The sequence below is a fragment of the Macrobrachium nipponense genome, chromosome 2 (assembly GCF_015104395.2).
Source record: "Macrobrachium nipponense isolate FS-2020 chromosome 2, ASM1510439v2, whole genome shotgun sequence".
Taxonomy (NCBI): domain Eukaryota; kingdom Metazoa; phylum Arthropoda; class Malacostraca; order Decapoda; family Palaemonidae; genus Macrobrachium; species Macrobrachium nipponense.
Genome location: NC_087201.1, coordinates 111,477,288 through 111,494,746, shown reverse-complemented (window position 1 = coordinate 111,494,746; position 17,459 = coordinate 111,477,288). Strand labels below are relative to the sequence as shown.

Sequence of the window (17,459 nt, the reverse complement as noted above, 5' to 3'; positions counted from 1 at the left end):
CAGCTTAAATTAAATAATGTAAAGCACAGTTTAGTATAATGGTAACCAAAAAACAATCATTCAAAGAGATTCACTAAAATTAATGAGATATTTACAAAATATACAAATCCATTGTGCTCTACCCTAGCATAAAAATAAGGGTAGAAACACTGAAGCACATTTAATTGTACAATCTGTGGGTGCCCCTAGCAAAAAAATAAGGGGCAGTCCACCAAGCAGAGCCTAGCGGCTAAGGCTAAAGGACCACGTAGAGCATAGCAGTAGGGTGAGGCATGTTGGACAAGGTAGGTAGAAAGGAGACCTGGATCTTTATACTACAGCTACTGTGCAGAATCAGGGGAAACTATGTTTCCCGCTGCTACTGCTGAAAATTTTAATGATTCCAAGGACTTTCAAGTAATGACGTTTGAAGACTGTCGGTGATTTCCATCCAGTATATATCTTAAGATCCTCAAAATTCATATGTTGGAAATAATTAATTGAGGTAGCTACTGCCCTGATATCATGTGCTTTTGGGAATGATTCAGGGTTGGCTTGTTTAATAAAGTAAAGGATCTGCTGCCTGATTCCTTTAACTGATAAGGTGCCACCTTTTTCCCTCATAAAGAGGGGGCCTGAGGATCTAGAGGATGTCCGAGATAGAAAGGCTCTTAATGTCAATACTGGGCAAAGGGAGGGATCTTGTGGAAGAGGAATGACTTTCCAAGGAGCCCACCTTGCAAGAGGATCCTCATTTTTTGCTAAAAAACTGCGATCCGGGGACAGCAGGACTTCTCCTGAGGGGAGAAATTCTACATGACCCGTATCCCTGGATAGAGCCGATAGTTCTGAAATTCTGGCCCCTGAGGCCAGACTTAATAAGAATAACGTCTTCCTAAGTAGCATTATAAATGTGCAAGACGAGTTGTCAGTATCCGAGGCTAGTTTGAGGACGTCATTTAAGAACCATGATACTGAAGTAGGCCTTTCCGAAGGTCTAAGTCTAGCACAGGCTTTGGGAATAGACGTAAAGTAGGATTCTGTTAAGTCTATTTGAAAACCCAACTGAAAGATTTTCTTCAAAGCTGATTTATTAGTGGTAATCGTGCTAGCTGCTAAGCCTTTTTCAAAGAGAGATCTGAAAAAGGATATGGCTAAGTTAATAGTCATGGTTGTAGTGTCCATTTCTTTCAGGAAAGATGCCAACTTTTTGACAGCAGAGTCATATTGTCTAATAGTTGATTCCCTTTTATCTAATTCTAGAAAAAGGATGTTTTGGGGATCAATGTTAGCATCTTTTTTAGCCGCAAACTTCATGAAGTCCATAAAGTTAGGGTCTGGAGAATTCCTGAGGAAGCGAACACAGTCCTCATTTGTACTGGTTGCGATAGCTTGGGGTTGGGAATCCGTTGAGGTCGGAGACCCAACTCCAGAAGCAGGGGGTACCAGTTGCTCTTCAGCCAGTCTGGAGCAATCAGGGCTACTTGACCTTTGAAAGTCCTCAGCTTGCTCAGAACTTTCAAAAGAAGATTCACTGGAGGAAAGATATAGATTCTTTTCCAATGATTCCAATCTATTGACAAAGCGTCCGTGGCATAAGCCAGAGGGTCCAGGTTGGGGGCCACATAGCAAGGAAGCTTGTGGTTCGCTCGTGATGCGAATAGATCTACTTGGAGACCTGGCACTCTCCGGTGTATCCACTGGAACGACTTGATGTCTAGAGACCATTCTGACTCCAGAGGGACTGACCGGGACAATGTGTCCGCTATAACATTCCTTACCCCTGCCAAGTGGGTGGCAGATAGATGCCATTTGTGCTTGTTTGCTAGAGCGAAAATGGCTATCATGACATGATTCACGTGTTTGGATTTGGATCCTCCCCTGTTGATGCAGTGTACTACTACTGCACTGTCCAAAACTAGCCTTAGATGAGACTTCTTTGGGGGAAGGAGCTTCTTTAGGGTAAGAAACACTGCCATTGCTTCCAGCACATTTATGTAGAGCTGGCGGAACTGAGCGGACCAAGTCCCCTGAACTTGTTTGAACTGTGAGTATCCTCCCCAACCGGAGAGGGAGGCGTCTGTGTGAATCGTTAACGCCGGAGGAGGATATTGCAGGGGAACTGTCTTGGCAAGATTCTTCACTTTCGTCCATGGACAGAGCTGGATGCGAAGGATTTGTGGGATCACTGACAACTTGTCTCGAGATTTGACATTTGCTCTTGAGCGCCAAACTCGATTTATATCTTTCAGTCTTGCTTTCAAAAGGACGTCTGTCACTGAGGCAAACTGAAGGGAACCTAGGATTCTTTCCTGGTTTCTCCTTGAAGCCTGTTTGTTCTTGAGAAATTGCCTCACTGACTTGGCTATTTCTTTCCTTTTGACCACCGGAATTGACAGATTGTAGGAGGATAAATCCCATTGGATGCCTAGCCATTGAAAACGAGTCTCCGGAGAGAATCTGGATTTTGTTTTGTATATCTGGAACCCTAGATGTTCCAGAAACTGAACTACCTTCTTTGTGGCTTTGAGGCATTCCTCGACGGTTGGTGCCCATATCAACCAGTCATCGAGGTACGCTACTACCATTATCCCTTGTGCTCTGAGTTGCTGAACTACTACTTCCACTATTTTCGTGAATACCCTGCGGGCTACATTCAGTCCGAAGGGCATCACTTTGAAAGAGAACGTCTGATCTCCTAGTTTGAAACCTAGGTACGGGCGGAAGTGCCTCGCTATGGGGATATGATAGTATGCGTCTGTAAGATCGATAGAGGTGGTGACGGCCCCACGGGGAAGTAAGGTCCGCACCTGCGAGATGGCCAGCATTTTGAACTTGTCGCAACGAATGAAAGAGTTTAGCTTTGACAAGTCTAAGATTACTCTTCTTTTTAATGAGCCTTTCTTTGGCACGCTGAACAAGCGCCCTTGAAATTTTAGATGCTTGACTCTCGCCACAGCTCCTTTCTGAAGGAGCTCCTCCGCATAATCTGTCAACTCCTCTGATGGTACTTGGAAAAATGATTTGTTTGGTGGGGGATCTTTGATCCAACTCCATCCTAATCCCTTGGACACAATGCTCTGTGCCCATTTGCTGAACCCCCACCTGTGACGGAAGAGGAACAGCCTCCCTCCTACCTGGGGAGCCTCACTGCTGCTGTGCGGGTTGACCTCCGCGCCCTCCTCTGAAGTGCTTGCCTCTACTTGCAGCTCTTCCTGTACCTCGTTGACGAAAGTTACCTCTCGCCCTGCTTCCCCTTGAAAACCTGTTAAAGGTAGGGTATGCTTGGCTTTCATACATAGAGTTGAAAGCCGGCGAGACGGTGTACGAAGTTGAGGGCTGGTTTTGAGGGGACAGCAGGAAGATTGGTTGGGATTGTTTTGATGTCGAAGGCTGACCCGGTTAAGTAACTGGGACGGCCTGGACAAAGTGCTGCTGCTGCTGGTGCTTCTGGTACAGCTGATATCTCTTTGTCTTTTTCAACTTCTTACCAGAAGAAGATGGATTCTCTTGTTTCCTCTTAGAAGAGATACCCCATCTAGCTCTAAGGCTTTGGTTAAGCCTTGAAGTCTCGTGGTGTACCTCATTCACAGCAGCTTCTGGGAAGAGGTCCGCACCCCACATGTTGGAAGCAAGAAGCCTATTAGGTTCGTGTCTAATAGTGGCTTCTTGCAACACATGCTTGCGACAATTTCTTCTGGCCGTGGAAAAGTCGAAAGCGTCTGCCTGTACCGATTGAAGCTGAGACTTTGCGAGGATTTTAAATAGTGGCTCCGTGGCATACGAGAGGGCAGCCATCTCAGTAATGATTAGGGTGAGTAGGTGAGTAGGTTTCTAGACATCGAACTCTGCCTGAATAAGACTATCAGGCAGCCTAGGGAGCTTCTCACCGAACTGATCCATAGCACAGTCCGGTTTGAGTTTTCCCACTGTGAAGGTAGCTGGCAGATTCTCCCACAGCTCGCCGAACGCAGGGAAGAGGGGAGATGTTGGTTCCGCTTCCCTTAGCTGCGGAATGGGTTCATCCTTGAGTACAGCCTGCAGAGTCGTCTCCACCATCTTCGTTGCAAAGGGGAGTGAAGCCTCCTCCTCTGTGGCAAAAATGGTGAAAGGGCTCTTGAAGGCCTGGAGTTTGGTATTTGAGCAATCCCAATCCTCCAGGCAGTGAACCCACTCCCTCTGAGCGTGATCCCTGCTGTATAAAACAGTCTCTCTAGAGATCTTGTCCTCTCTATTGAGTGCTGTTTGTGTCAGCCTGGCATAACCTATGAAATGCTGAGTCAATCCGGGGGGGTAGAACTCGAAGTCCTCAATCCTTCTCGTTCCACACTCCGGAATAGAAATCATGCCATCCTTGAAGGGAGCATAGGCTGCCACCCTCCAAGGATTATTCATAGAAAAGGCCGGCAGGGATTCGTAGGGTGGGTAGCTGGACAAGACCAGTACCTCCTACTGGGAAGTTAGTCTGCGGAGACTGATTCAGGCCGGCGAAGCGGTCATCGTGTTCTCTAACACGATTAGACAGGTCCTGAATCGATTGGCCGGACTGGTTGATAGTGGTGGAGAGTTGAGCGAACATTTGCTCAAATCTCGTACCTAGAGAACCGACCATCTCTCCTACCTGTTGCCGAGAAGGTGGCGGGATCGAATGCACTAGGTGCTGACATCCCGACAGGAGTCACCGGAGCGGATCCGGTAGTTGCCGGAGAAGGTACTGGCTCGGCCGGAGCTCGGACCTTCTCCTTAGAAGCCTTGCTTCTTGACCCTCTAGAATGTGAAGATACCGCCTTCGCCTTCACTGCATCGGCGTAGGATGCCGAAGACTTACGTGATGAAGAAGACGACAACTTCTTGGTCGACGTCTTCTGGAGGGTCTTTTGCTCTCTGTGTCCCTTCACTTTCGGGGGCACAGAAGCAGCAGGCGAAGGGGACGGGATCTCAGATCCCGTGAAGCCTTGGAAGGAAGAAGAAGAAGGAACAGGAGAAGAAGATCCAGGTGCGCCCAAAGGTAGCCCTTGGGCGCCCGAAGCACCTACCTCGACCAACAAGTCCTCAACACCTACCGCCATTGGCTCAATGTTGATGTCTAGACTGGCGACGTCCGGCACCGCTTCCTGCGTCGAAATACTTTCAAACGCTTGCTGCACCTCTTGCTGAATGGAAGCTATGAGTGGGGCTGCCGTGGCGGGGTCTACGTACCCCGTCGCCTTCCCTCCTGGAAAGATCTGGACGGCTAGCTTTTTGTCCAGCACGTACGGCTGGCCCTTGGCGGCGTTCTTTCCAAAGCCGCCTACCCAAGCCTTCAGGGTTGCCAAGGCGACTTCCTTCACGGCGGCAGCCTGAAAGAGAGCGCCGTATGAAGCTTCTAATGGCGGAGTTACAGCTTAAAGTAAGACTTAAAACTAGCAAAGATAATTGATTTTAAGTATACTTTGTCTAGAAACCTACTCACCCCATCCAAAAGCTGACTCACGAGATCATAGCATATAGTGCATGCTTCGTGGTGCCAGACAATTAACTCGCCATGGGTAGTGGCGCACGGGGCATGGGTCCTGCACTCCTCGTGGCCACAGGGGTCGTGGAGGACTGCATTGCAGCCCGGTTCCTGACAGTTGGTAGCCTGTAAGTGGAAGGATACATGAGTATCGGGATTACGCACTTACAGCCTAACATGAACTCTGTTGCATGCCGGAGTATGAAAGTTAGATTAAAACTAGTCCTCTACCGCAATACGTGTGGTTAGAAGGGCGGTCTGGTTGGGATCCGCGGCGTACGCCGGGAACAGATAAAGAGACCAACCAGGAGTGGTGAGAAGCCCAGGGGAGGAAGAAACCACGACGGAGAACGGCGAAGGCAGATAATGATAGATAACGACAGTGATAATACAGTAAGTCCTCGGGTTACGCTGGTGCTGAAACTTACGATGTTTCGTGGTTACGAACGCGCCCCCACCCATAAAAATATAAAAAATAATATTTGCGTCTTTCCGTCTTACGCGGTTTAGCGTCGTAAGCAACGTAAACAAACGCGAACTAGTTCCAGGCGCACGGCGGAAGAATACGCTTTGTGGGGAGAGGACGGCGTCGCTTCGCTACGCTCAGTCCTCGCCCATACGCCATTTTGGTTGTATTACAAACATTGCCTCTCTCTCCCTCGTGTTGTATCGTTTTTGTAACTTTTTGCTCTTTGTTATGGCTCCCAAGCGCAAGGCGGACTCTTCTGATGGTAGTGCATCGAAGAAAAGAAAGGCCATCACCATGGAAATTAAAGTGGACATTATAAAGCGATCCGAGAAGGGAGAAATGCCAACAAACATTGGCCGCTCGCTTGGCCTTAGCCGTTCGACCGTTGCTACCATTATCAAAGATAAAGAGCGCATCGTTGAACATGTGAAAGGATCTGCTCCTATGAAAGCGACAGTGATAACTAAGCAGCGTAGTGGTCTAATAATTGAAATGGAAAGGTTATTGGTGCTTTGGTTGGAAGACCAAAATCAACGGCGTATCCCAGTCAGCCTTATGGTGATTCCGGAGAAGGCGAAAAGATTGTTTGAAGCGTTGAAAAAAGAAAAGGGGGAGGGAAGTGAAAGTGAAGAGTTTGTGGCTAGTAGGGGTTGGTTTATGCGATTTAAGGCTCGGGCCAATTACCATAACCTTAAATTGCAAGGTGAAGCTGCTAGTGGGGATGAGAAAGCAGCGAGTGAATTTCCTAAAGCGTTGTCTGAGATAATTAAGGAGGGGGGTTATTCTGCTCAGCAAGTGTTTAACGTAGACGAGACAGGTTTGTTTTGGAAACGTATGCCTCACCTCAAGAATCATCTGCTCAGCATCTCCAGCAACTTCTGGAGGTTCTTTTTTCTCTTCACTAACCTCCCCCAGTCTCTCCAGCACCGCAGCTTCCTCTCCAGTGTGCAAGCCAATCAAACTAATAAAGGTAAGGAATTGTTCTCTCGTTGTTATTGATAGGTATTTACATTAAATCATGTGGTATTTTTCAATGTTCCGACTTACGCTGAAAATCGTGTTACGATGCATCGTAAGAACGGATCTACGTCGTAACTCGAGGACCCCCTGTATATATATAAGGGGCATGTATACTATAACATAGAGTAAGACATGCCTTCCTTCCGACTACTAGAGGAGTGCCCGGGTAAGAAAGCAAGCTCTCCTCGGGTAGCAGAAAGAAGGTATAGCAGGCAAGCTTGAGACCACTAGTAGATCCCTACCCCGTCGGCTGGCGGAGCCAGTAATATCGGATAACCGAAGGGGCCCCCGGCTAGCAAGCAGGGGCTCCGTCCGTTATGGTAAAAATGAGTAATGGGGGGGGGGAATCGAACGGGAACACCGGGGTTGGTCGCGGCGAGCGGGGGTGGGAGGCGTGGCCAACCCCAACACCCCTACACATCGGATACCCCGGTACCCGAGACTATAAGTGGCCACCCAAGCACCCAGCTGGCTTGGACCTCCTTGGGCCCCCTTCAGAGAGAGAGGGAAGTAGGCTAAATGGTTGTCATGACAACCGAGGAGGGTCCGGCCAGACCCCTCCCTACCACGTGGAAGGGAGGGAAGGGAGTGGGTAAGACGCCCATGGGAGAACGCGATCGAGGGTGGACCAGAGTGCGGTAGCAACACAACCACTAGGCAGAGACCACGTGAACTCAACCGTACCAACGCATGGTACTGGGCGCCTAAAGCTAGCCTATCATGAAAATAACACTGTATAAAATAACACTATATAAATAAATAAATACATCGTAAAAGAATAGAAGGAACACACGAGTAAGAGAGATAGAAGCCCAGGAGAAGGCGAACTGATCCGAAGACCAGTCGACTACTCGGAGCCAGCCGTAGCCGATGAAGAGCAAAAGCTGGGATGCTGGACTGGAGAAGAACAGTATAGCCCTGAATACCAAAACCAAGACGATAACGGGTAAAAGGTATGGGCTGTGGATCCTAAATTCTAAAATACGATGTAAAAGAGAAGATGAACGCAAATAAGAGCCCATGAAGGATAAGACGTCCCAGTATGGGAGACCGGGAAATCTTAAATACGAGGCGGCACATGGCCGCCACGAGTCAACCGGGTGACCGTATATAACCTAAAAAACGGAAAATACTGGTCCCTGGAAGACAAAAATACAAAATCTTAACCTTTCGGGCACTTAACTTAGCCGTGGCGATAGCAGCGCGTTCTATCTTGGATAAAATCCTAATAAGAGCGAACACAACACGAGATAGAAAAAACACGAGTGTTGTATCTGAGCTAATAACAAAGGATGTCCACTAGAGGCGCTGCGCTCCGCTTGGCGTCGGTATTAGTAGTAGTAGCAGGCGCATCACCCTTTGGGATGGGCTCTCTCAGGTGGGGATTTTGAGGTGGAATGTCTAAATGGCAAGTGGTTCGTGGTAGTGATCTCACTCGCCCGTTACCATACCGACACTTCTTTTATAGAGTGAGCAAGTCAGTTTTACCGACATTTTCTTGATTTTATTTTTTCTCTGGTAATTATTAGGTTATTTACCTAGAAACAATGAACTTAAGGATTATTTCACAGGCCGACACGAACTGAGCCCAGAAACAAAGTTTTTGTGGGAAGTTTACTGCTTTGAGGGAAATGAAACAACATATTGGCTTGACCATTCATTCTATGTTTTGGGCAATTGGGGATTCAGAAAGAACAAACTGCCTACGATAACCTTTACATCATTAAGTTCAGCAATTGCTGTGGGATTTGCGGTGCACTCATTTAGGCTTACTAGCATGTATAGATGAACAGGAAGACCTGAACAGTTACTACTTCTTTGATGGCCCTCAGGCTTGAGTAGTGGAAGTTTCCCTAATTTTGGCCTAATTCAGACTCATAGGCGTGCCCATCGCATCTTATTCTAAATGCTATCCTGAGCAATTTCAAGTTCAAGAATTGCTTAGTGTCTTGTGGAGCCCTTGTAGCCTCAGGGCAAATAATTTTCAGAATTTCCAATGTTCTCTGTAGATGTCTCATTCTTCTGTTAAGAGGAAATCAACTCGACTACACAATTCCATACACTTCCATTAACTTATGCATCTTATTGACTGCTTGAAGATGTTAGAATGTCCCCTCTCAATAAGAAGATTATCAAGTTATCATAGGATCTGTCCTTGATTGAAAGCAACTGTGGCCTAGGGTCAGAAGCAGTGGTCTGTGTATTGCTGAGGGTGCCATTCTAGAGGAATTTTCAGCACCTGGAACCTTGTAGACATCAATGTTTTCTATTTTGAGATACGACTTTTCACTGTCTACTGCCAAAGTTATTGTTCTATACATACTTTCCTCAGTATTGCATCAAGTACTTTTAGATCTTGTTGAGGATCAGCATTGTAAGGTGTTGAGATTGAAGCCCCTTCATCTCTATATCTGTCTCTCTCTGGATATATCAATCTCTCTCTGGAGTTTAGATGCAGGTCTAAACTTATATTTGGATTTACTATGAAACCTTTTATTTAGCTCTATCAGCAGTTAATAAGTAAATTTAATGGAAGCACCCTTCTGTAAGCTGTTGTAAAGGGAATGCTATTTTATCTTTCTGCCTTAGAGCTGAGGGTGATGCTAGGTTACATTTTACAGTGACCTGCAAGAATTCCAATGTAACCACCTTAGTGAGGAAGAAGAGGAAACTTCTCTGTCCTGTTGGAGCAATAAATTTAATCAGATAGGTTAAACCAAGGACAACTTTATCATCCTTTTAGAAACCTTGAACATCTTTGTCCAAGGTTAATCCAGGAAGAGGCAAAGATAACCATTTGTTTTGTGGTTTTAGGAAACATAGATGATGATGTCAAAGGTTAAGCCTGGAAGAGGCAAAGTTAATCTTTTGTGTTGTGGCTTTAGAAAACCTAGCTCTTTGCCAATGGTTAAGCTTGAAGGCAAAGTTAACTTTTTGTTTTGTGGGGCACAGTTAATTTTGTTGTTGTGTTTTTTTTAGAAACTTATAACGTCATTGTCAAGGAACACAAGGTCCTCTGTGATGTATTTGATTAGGCTAGTGCATGAGAACTAGCTCCATATCTTCTACCTTTATTGAAGGTTAACATTCATAATGTGAGCAGCAGTTGTAACTTATTTATCAAGTCAATTTTTCACATCAGAATAGGATTGATGTGGCGCAGTAGAAGTGTAATTCGGTTTTTACCCGCTCACTACCTTAAGTATACAGAATTGTGTTTGAAAACAGTAAAGCCCTTAATCCACTACTAGTAGTGGGTCATCTTTTCCTGAACCGAAAAAGAGGAATTCTTTGGGTTCTTTTGTTTAAATTCCGGTTTTTAATATTTTGGGGGAGCGTGAAGGTAAAGGTTTTGTATAGGAGCATACGTTTATATCATAAAGGTAATTATTTCAAGTGAATGTCATTTTGTAGGGCTTGTGGACCCAGGCACAGGGGTCACTCATACTGCTTCTGTTTCATTCTGGCTGAATCAAACAGTTTTCTCTGTAAGGCTGTTCTCTGCTGAACATGTATGAGAGCCTTGCTCCCTGAATTGAATCCTACTTCTAGTGGTAGTAAAATCCAGAGAGGACTCCAGATCAGGTGAGAATGTTTTGGGTTTCGTACTAGGAACCTTTAGCTCGAATGGCTGTTCGGATTTTTGTCTAGCTGTGCTGCCCAACAGCCTCTTCTTAATGTGGGAATCGGCGAACTTTAACAGTAAGATTCATCACAAATAATATAAATTTTCAACTTAGTGGGCTGTCAAGGAGAATTCTGATAAGAGCAAAACATTCGAAACACACCTGATGGAGAACAGGTAAACTAGACAGTCATCCGGGCAGCCATTCGATTTTTTGTTTGAATGCCGACTCACCTAATCGGCGGGGAGATATAGCTAACTTTAACAGTAGGTAAGTATTCAAATAATAAATTTTATTTTGGAAATTTATGTTTTTAGGGTTTGTCGAGGCCTCTTTCCTTTATGAAAGTTAAGTAGGGATTAATGTTGATAACCGGACCATCTTTACAGTTCAATATGCAGTTGAATACATATGACCACCTAAGACTTGGTTAACGCATAAGCAATAAGGTGAAAATCTCCTCCTGTACGTACAATACTGAAGTTAGAACTAAGATTCAGTGACTTTTGGGAGTTACGTAAATCTGGGGAAGCAACATTTGCACATCACCAGCTCATAGTACTCATATTGCAGGTAGTTGAACATGGCTGATAAGTGAAAAATGCGTAGAAGCCCCTCATCTTACTAGGTATGTTGGGTGGTCCAGCTCTTTGTTAAGTAATAAAATTTGAGGAGTAATAAAGATCCTACTTGAATGTTTTAGCTATTCCCAATAATAGTAGTAATGTCACTGCATTTCTAACTTCAACTAAGCTGCATTTACACTCGCTATTCATCGTAGAGATAGCCAAACGGCCATTACATATTATGCACAACTGATAAAAAATGTGAAAAGTTGAGGTGATTTTATGCTCTGTTGTATATTTTAGAGCAAAAGTAATAATTGCAGTATTGCTGACAGATCATTTATTTTGGTGGAATATCCTCCTCTTAGATCCCAAAACTGTTAGTAATGAGAGAATTCAGAAATGATCTCATGTATTGAAGTATCAAGTAGGTCATGCAATTTCAGGTGGCAAACATAATGTTAGTATTTCAACTGTGAAAATTTTTATGGTGGGTCTATGGATGAATAGATATGATGCAAAACATCATACATAGATGGTAAGTGTTTTTTACTTAGTAATACGCAAGTGTAAAATAATTGATAGCTTTAAAGCTATGAACTTTCAACAGGCTTTCATATGGTAATGAGAGTGGGTTAGTGATTGTGGACTACATTGCCAAGTCTTGCCTTTTGAACATGGGAACGCCAGAGCTTTATGGTAATGCTGACCCTTATCAAAGGGTTCCTCGTTCTCCAAAACGTGCAGATTCTTCCAAAGAAGATGAGAGATGCAAGTCACCCTCCTCAGATCAGGTAGAGTGACAGTATGACAGTATTTAGTAATATAATAGCATTATTATTACTATTAACATTATTGTAAATGTTGTTTTTTTTTATTTACTATCTCAGTTTAGTTTTGAAATATGTATTTGAATTTATTTGTTAAGCTATTCACCTCGCATTTCATGTTTGTATTCCTTTGCTGTATTCTTTGCCTAATGAAATTTTCTCTTTTTTGCAGTCAACAGGCCTGTTTTAATTATTAGATTTTACTCACACTAACACTCGAGTCCTTTTTCAGTTGCAAAATGACCGCATCTGTAAAAGTTTGATGTAGAGAAAAATGTTGCAGTTTTCTTTTTTTATTTTAGGTCCTTACATTATTTCTTGCTATCATTTAAATAATACATTCATTTTATCACTGGCCTTACTTTCAACTTTGGAAACTATTAGGTAAATGTTTTCTGATGCAGCACTTGACAGACGACTTTTTTTTTTTTAAGCTATTTTGACAGGTGTACAGATTTTCTTCCATTTATAGTAACTTGTATCGGTTAATATAGATATACGTAAAAGAAAATATTGGCACCATTATTTTATTAACTGTTTATTATACAGTTGGAATGAAAGTTCCTTGCTAACAAAAGCTTACAAAATTATGCACATGCAAAAGTTGTAATGTGAAAAAAATAAAATAGTTTTTTGTAATTAGAGCAAAATTTTGTTTAACATGGCACTTTCTGCATTTTATGTTCGAGTAACCGAAAAGCTGTCTTTGTGTTGTATATTTCCATGAGAAAACTTAGCATGTTTAATTTTGTAAGACTGTATACAAATTCATTTCAGTTTGCTGTATGTATAGCAGTACATAGTTGGTATCATTTGATAGTGTGGCCACCATGCTGCTTTATGGAATATGTTACCCACTATACAATATTGATGGTCTAGTATGTTATATGCAATACAGAAATTGAGATTTTGGTGCATAACATGATACATGTTCATTGAATACAAAGTCACAGCCTACAACAGACTTTATTTAGAGTTACAAATCAAATCCTGTCGGTAACTAAAAAAATTCTGTAAGAGATGGGAACATTAATTCCAGTGTAAGATTTTGAATTCTTTTTGATATTTTACTTAAGCTGAGGGAAACAAAAACAATTTAGCTCCTTTTTAAGATTACGTGTATTACTATTTTATTTATATTATACAGTGTATATATTTCTTTTACTGTACTTTCGTGAGATTTGAGGGAAGGCAGTGCCAAAGACAATGTATGTGCACTACAATACATTGTATAAAATCTATGTTTATAAAGCTTTCAATGTATCAAGACATCACAAAAAACAATTTAATAAGTGAAAGGGAAGGGGGGAGAGGTTTGCCAGCTGAAACTAAATGTTCATATTTACCCATTTACATACTATTGTTAAATGTCTGTTAAAGGTTTTAGTAAATGTCATGACAGGTTCATTTTAAGTGTCGGGAGGATTAAGGTTTCTTTTAATCAGGCTAATCTGCAAGGTACTGGTGGAGTGGAAAGTATAGTATACTCAATTAATTGAAAATTTTAATCAAGAAGTTATTTAGTTGGATACTGATTAAGGAATGGTGAATTACAGTATTCCCATAAAGGATGTTTTTAACTAGCCTTGCTAAAAGTAGAATAAAAAATAGATCATTTAGAACTGAGCAGAAATATGGGCACTGACAAATAAAACAAGGAAATCTAAAACAGGTGTGATGATTTGTGTCATGACAGTATTAAGAACGAAGGAGTTGAGAATGCAGTGCCCAGTTGCTTGAAAATAGACAGGTCTCAAAGAGTAATGTTAGCCAGAAAAGTGTTAGGTATGAAAGTAGTTGGACAAAGCCCAGCAAGAATGCCCAGAAAATCTCTTAATGGGAACAGAGGGAGACCTAGACCAGAGTGGATTATAGAATGAAAGGAAAGAATACAACAATGAAGAGAATTAATTTATTGTTTAACCCCAGTAAAATCTTAAATGAAATGTTAATGATGGGAATGATGGGGACTTTGAGAGATTTGGTTTTCTTCTCATATAAGGTGTTTTGCAAAACGAGCGTTCATAGGAAGTGAATTATTCAATCAACAGAGTACCAGGTAGTTAGCAGATATAACCGTGCTGGTCAGTGTTTGTTGAATCAGTAAAAATGTGTTAACTATTGCCATATGTTAGTTTTCCAATTTCTTTTTCAGTAAACATTACAAGAGAAGTAATATATACCATAATCACCTGCCTAATGACAATCAAAATTTGGAATCAGATACATTCAGCTGTTGTATAAGAAGAATTTATTTTGAATAGTAAGCCCTCAAAGATTCAGACTTCAGACATCTGGATTTCATGATTTGAGCAATCTTTCTATTTAGTAGTATACTTTATTTTCAGTTGGAAATTTAAATTCAATTATTAATACTTAAACAGTAAATAGTATAAGGTAAAACATCTTAGCTAAAAATAGCTGGCTGAAAACTATAGTCTGTTTATAGTATGTTTATAAGGGTAATAAAGTTAAAAGAAAATTAAGGAAATGAGTGCACCACTACAGAGTAAATGAGTCCCTTACTAGGAAAAACTAGAGCTCTCTCTCTCTCTCTCTCTCTCTCTCTCTCTCTCTCTCTCTCTCTCTCTCTCTCTCTCTCTCTCTCTCTCTCTCTCTAGTGCATTAAGTGTTTGCTTCATTACTTTGGACCTGTTTTAGTATGCCTTAGCTATTTATGAATTAAATTAGTGGTTGATTGGAGGTATGTCTTTCGTCCTCTTAGGGTACTGATATCTAGGTAACTGAGTAATTTTTCCCTTAAAATAATTCACTCTTTTCATATTAGTATACTATTGTCTTATTGTGTCATAAATAAATTCACTCCACTTAGGTTTTCCATAAGTCTGTATGGACCTTAACTGTCATTCAGCTTGCCATACCAGGATTGGTACAGGTACTGCTTTGATCAGTCTAGTATTTTCATAACATTCCACACCAAAGCTAGCAGTTAACCCTTAAACGCCGAAGCGGTAAAATAAAAATTGTCTCCCGTGTGCCGGAGGTGTTTCGGAGTGAGCGTGGAAGCGGAAAAAATATTTTTTTCAAAAAATCACCGCGCGCTTAGTTTTCAAGATTAAGAGTTCATTTTTGGCTCCTTTTTTTGTCATTGGCTGAAGTTTAGTATGCAACCATCAGAAATGAAAAAAATTATCACTATCATATATAAATAATGTGATATATGATAGCGCAAAAACGAAATTTCATATATAATTGTATTCAAATCGCGCGGTGCACAAAACGGTTAAAGGTAACAAGTTACATTTTTTTCGTTGTAATGCACACTAAATTGCAATCATTTTGGTATATAACACATTGTAAAACGATAAAAGCAACACAGAGAAAATATTATCACAAAATAATGCATGAATTCGTAACTTGCGGACGTAAACAAATAGTTTTCAAAAATTACCATAAATCTAAATATTGTCCTAGAGACTTCCAATTTCTTTCAAAATGAAGACAAAGGATTGAATATTACTATACTGTAAGAGTATTAGCTTACAATTGCAGTTTTCGACCATATCTGACGAGTTAAAGTTGACTGAATGTCGAATTTTTTTATATATATTTTTTTATATGCAATTATTTTGGAAATTAGAAAAGCTACAACCTTTAAATATTTTTCGTTTTATTCTACATGAAATTGCGCTCATTTTCATATATAAAACTCTATGAAATGCCAAATATGAAACGGAGCAAATATTCCGAGAATGGGATGTACGCATTTCGGAGATTTGTGGCGGAGAATCCGCGCGCGGAGGGAAGGAAAGTTTTTTTTTTTAATTCACCATAAATCTAAATATTGTGCTAGAGACTTCGAATTTATTTCAAAATGAAGATAAATGACTGAATATTACTAGACTGTAAGAGTTTTAGCTTACAATTGCGTTTTTCGACCATTTCGGTAGTCAAAGTTGACCGAACGTGGCTCTTCCCGTGTCACTGCCTGGAGGGTAAGCTCTGCTACCTTTGATGTAAAAGGTAACGGGTTTCCATCAACCGTCGTAAACATCGTGAAAGGGCTTCTAAATGCTGTTACCCTAGTATTTGCACAGTTCCACTCTTCCAGGCTTCGTACACAGCCGAGCCCGGTCTCTAGAAAGGATAAGTGCCTCCTTGGGGACCTTATCCTCTCTAACCAGAGCTGCCTCAGTAAGCCTAACATAACCTATGCATGGTGGCTGTAACCTTTCGGGGAAGAACTCTAAATCCTCGAGCCTACGTGTACCACAACCTTCTATAGTCAACATCCCGTTGACAAATGGAGCGAAGTTCGCCACCCTCCAAGGATTACTAGTGTGGAACGAAGGGAGCGTGGTTCCGTCAGGCATGCTCTGACCTTGCACCAAGTTACTATTAGGTGCCTGAACTGCCGACCTAATCTCTTAAACACCTCTTCAAACCTTGCTGCGACTGAACTTGCTAAGTTACCTGGGCTATTGACCTGATTTAAAACATTCGTATTGAACAGGTCTTGGCCGACTAGAGGGGAGTCTTCCTGCCCCCCATGCGGTACCTTATGAGGTATCCGATGGCTAGATGCTGATGGTATGTGACTTGTGGGGCAATGGGAAGAATGTCCCTCTTAAGACCTCGGATTTGAAGACTTAGAAAGAGACTTCAGCCTAGGTTTAATATGTGTATGAACATGTGGCACTTTCCCAGGCCTTGAATTTGATTCTGGTTTTCTGTTAAGCAAGGTTTTACTAGAAGGATTTGTCTTTGATTAAGTATCACCTAGAAGGGGGCAATCCTCCTGTGAAACCCTTGAAGGAATTGGAAGGAGAGGGAGTGGAAGAATCAGAGTGACTCGAGGAAAGACCTCGATGACTAACTAAGCTAGACTCATTAACATTGTTACCTGTGCCCACATTTGGTGTAATGGGCAAATTGTCAACCACTTCAAGTGACACTCCTTCCAACCCAAGCTCCGGCAATTCCGCCTATTGCTGTTCAATAACTGAATCCCGAATTCATTTGATAATCGGTGCTGCGACTTCTGGGTCAACGTATCCGGCCGATTTCTCTGGCCGGGAAGATCAAAGCTGCCATATCTTGGGATAGGATATACAGCTTAGCCTTCCTTACGTTCCGGCCAAAACCTCCAACCCAGATCTTGAGGGTGGAGGGTGCAGCATCCTTAACAGACTGCTCCGTCTGTAATTATTTATTGTTATTAATTAATGTAATAATGTATTTATTTTATTTATTTTTTATTATTTATTATTTATTATTATTATTTGTATTTATTTATTATTTATTTATTTTTTTGTAAACACTATATTAATCAAAACTGTGCAGTATAATTTCAACGCAATATGCATGGGGGATGCAGTGCGTTAACTTACCGGAGAGGTAACCTGTTGCACCAAGACGTAGCAGGTAAAGCAGTTTCCGTGATGCCATACTACGGAATCTTTCAGCAACACTGCAGACTGCACACAGGGCATGGCCCCGGCAAACATCGTGGCC

General features: G+C 42.1%; 1 protein-coding gene across 5 annotated transcripts in view; it reads left to right on the top strand.

Annotated features, from left to right (window-relative positions):
• The window catches only part of LOC135220913 (syntaxin-binding protein 5-like), a 1,025,750-nt gene that overhangs the window by 596,635 nt on the left and 411,656 nt on the right, over positions 1-17,459 (top strand). For all 5 annotated transcript variants that reach the window (XM_064258544.1, XM_064258545.1, XM_064258543.1 and 2 more), the window contains exon 13: positions 11,765-11,948. In XM_064258544.1, coding sequence (XP_064114614.1) covers positions 11,765-11,948 — 184 coding nt within the window. The remainder of the gene's footprint in view (positions 1-11,764; positions 11,949-17,459) is intronic.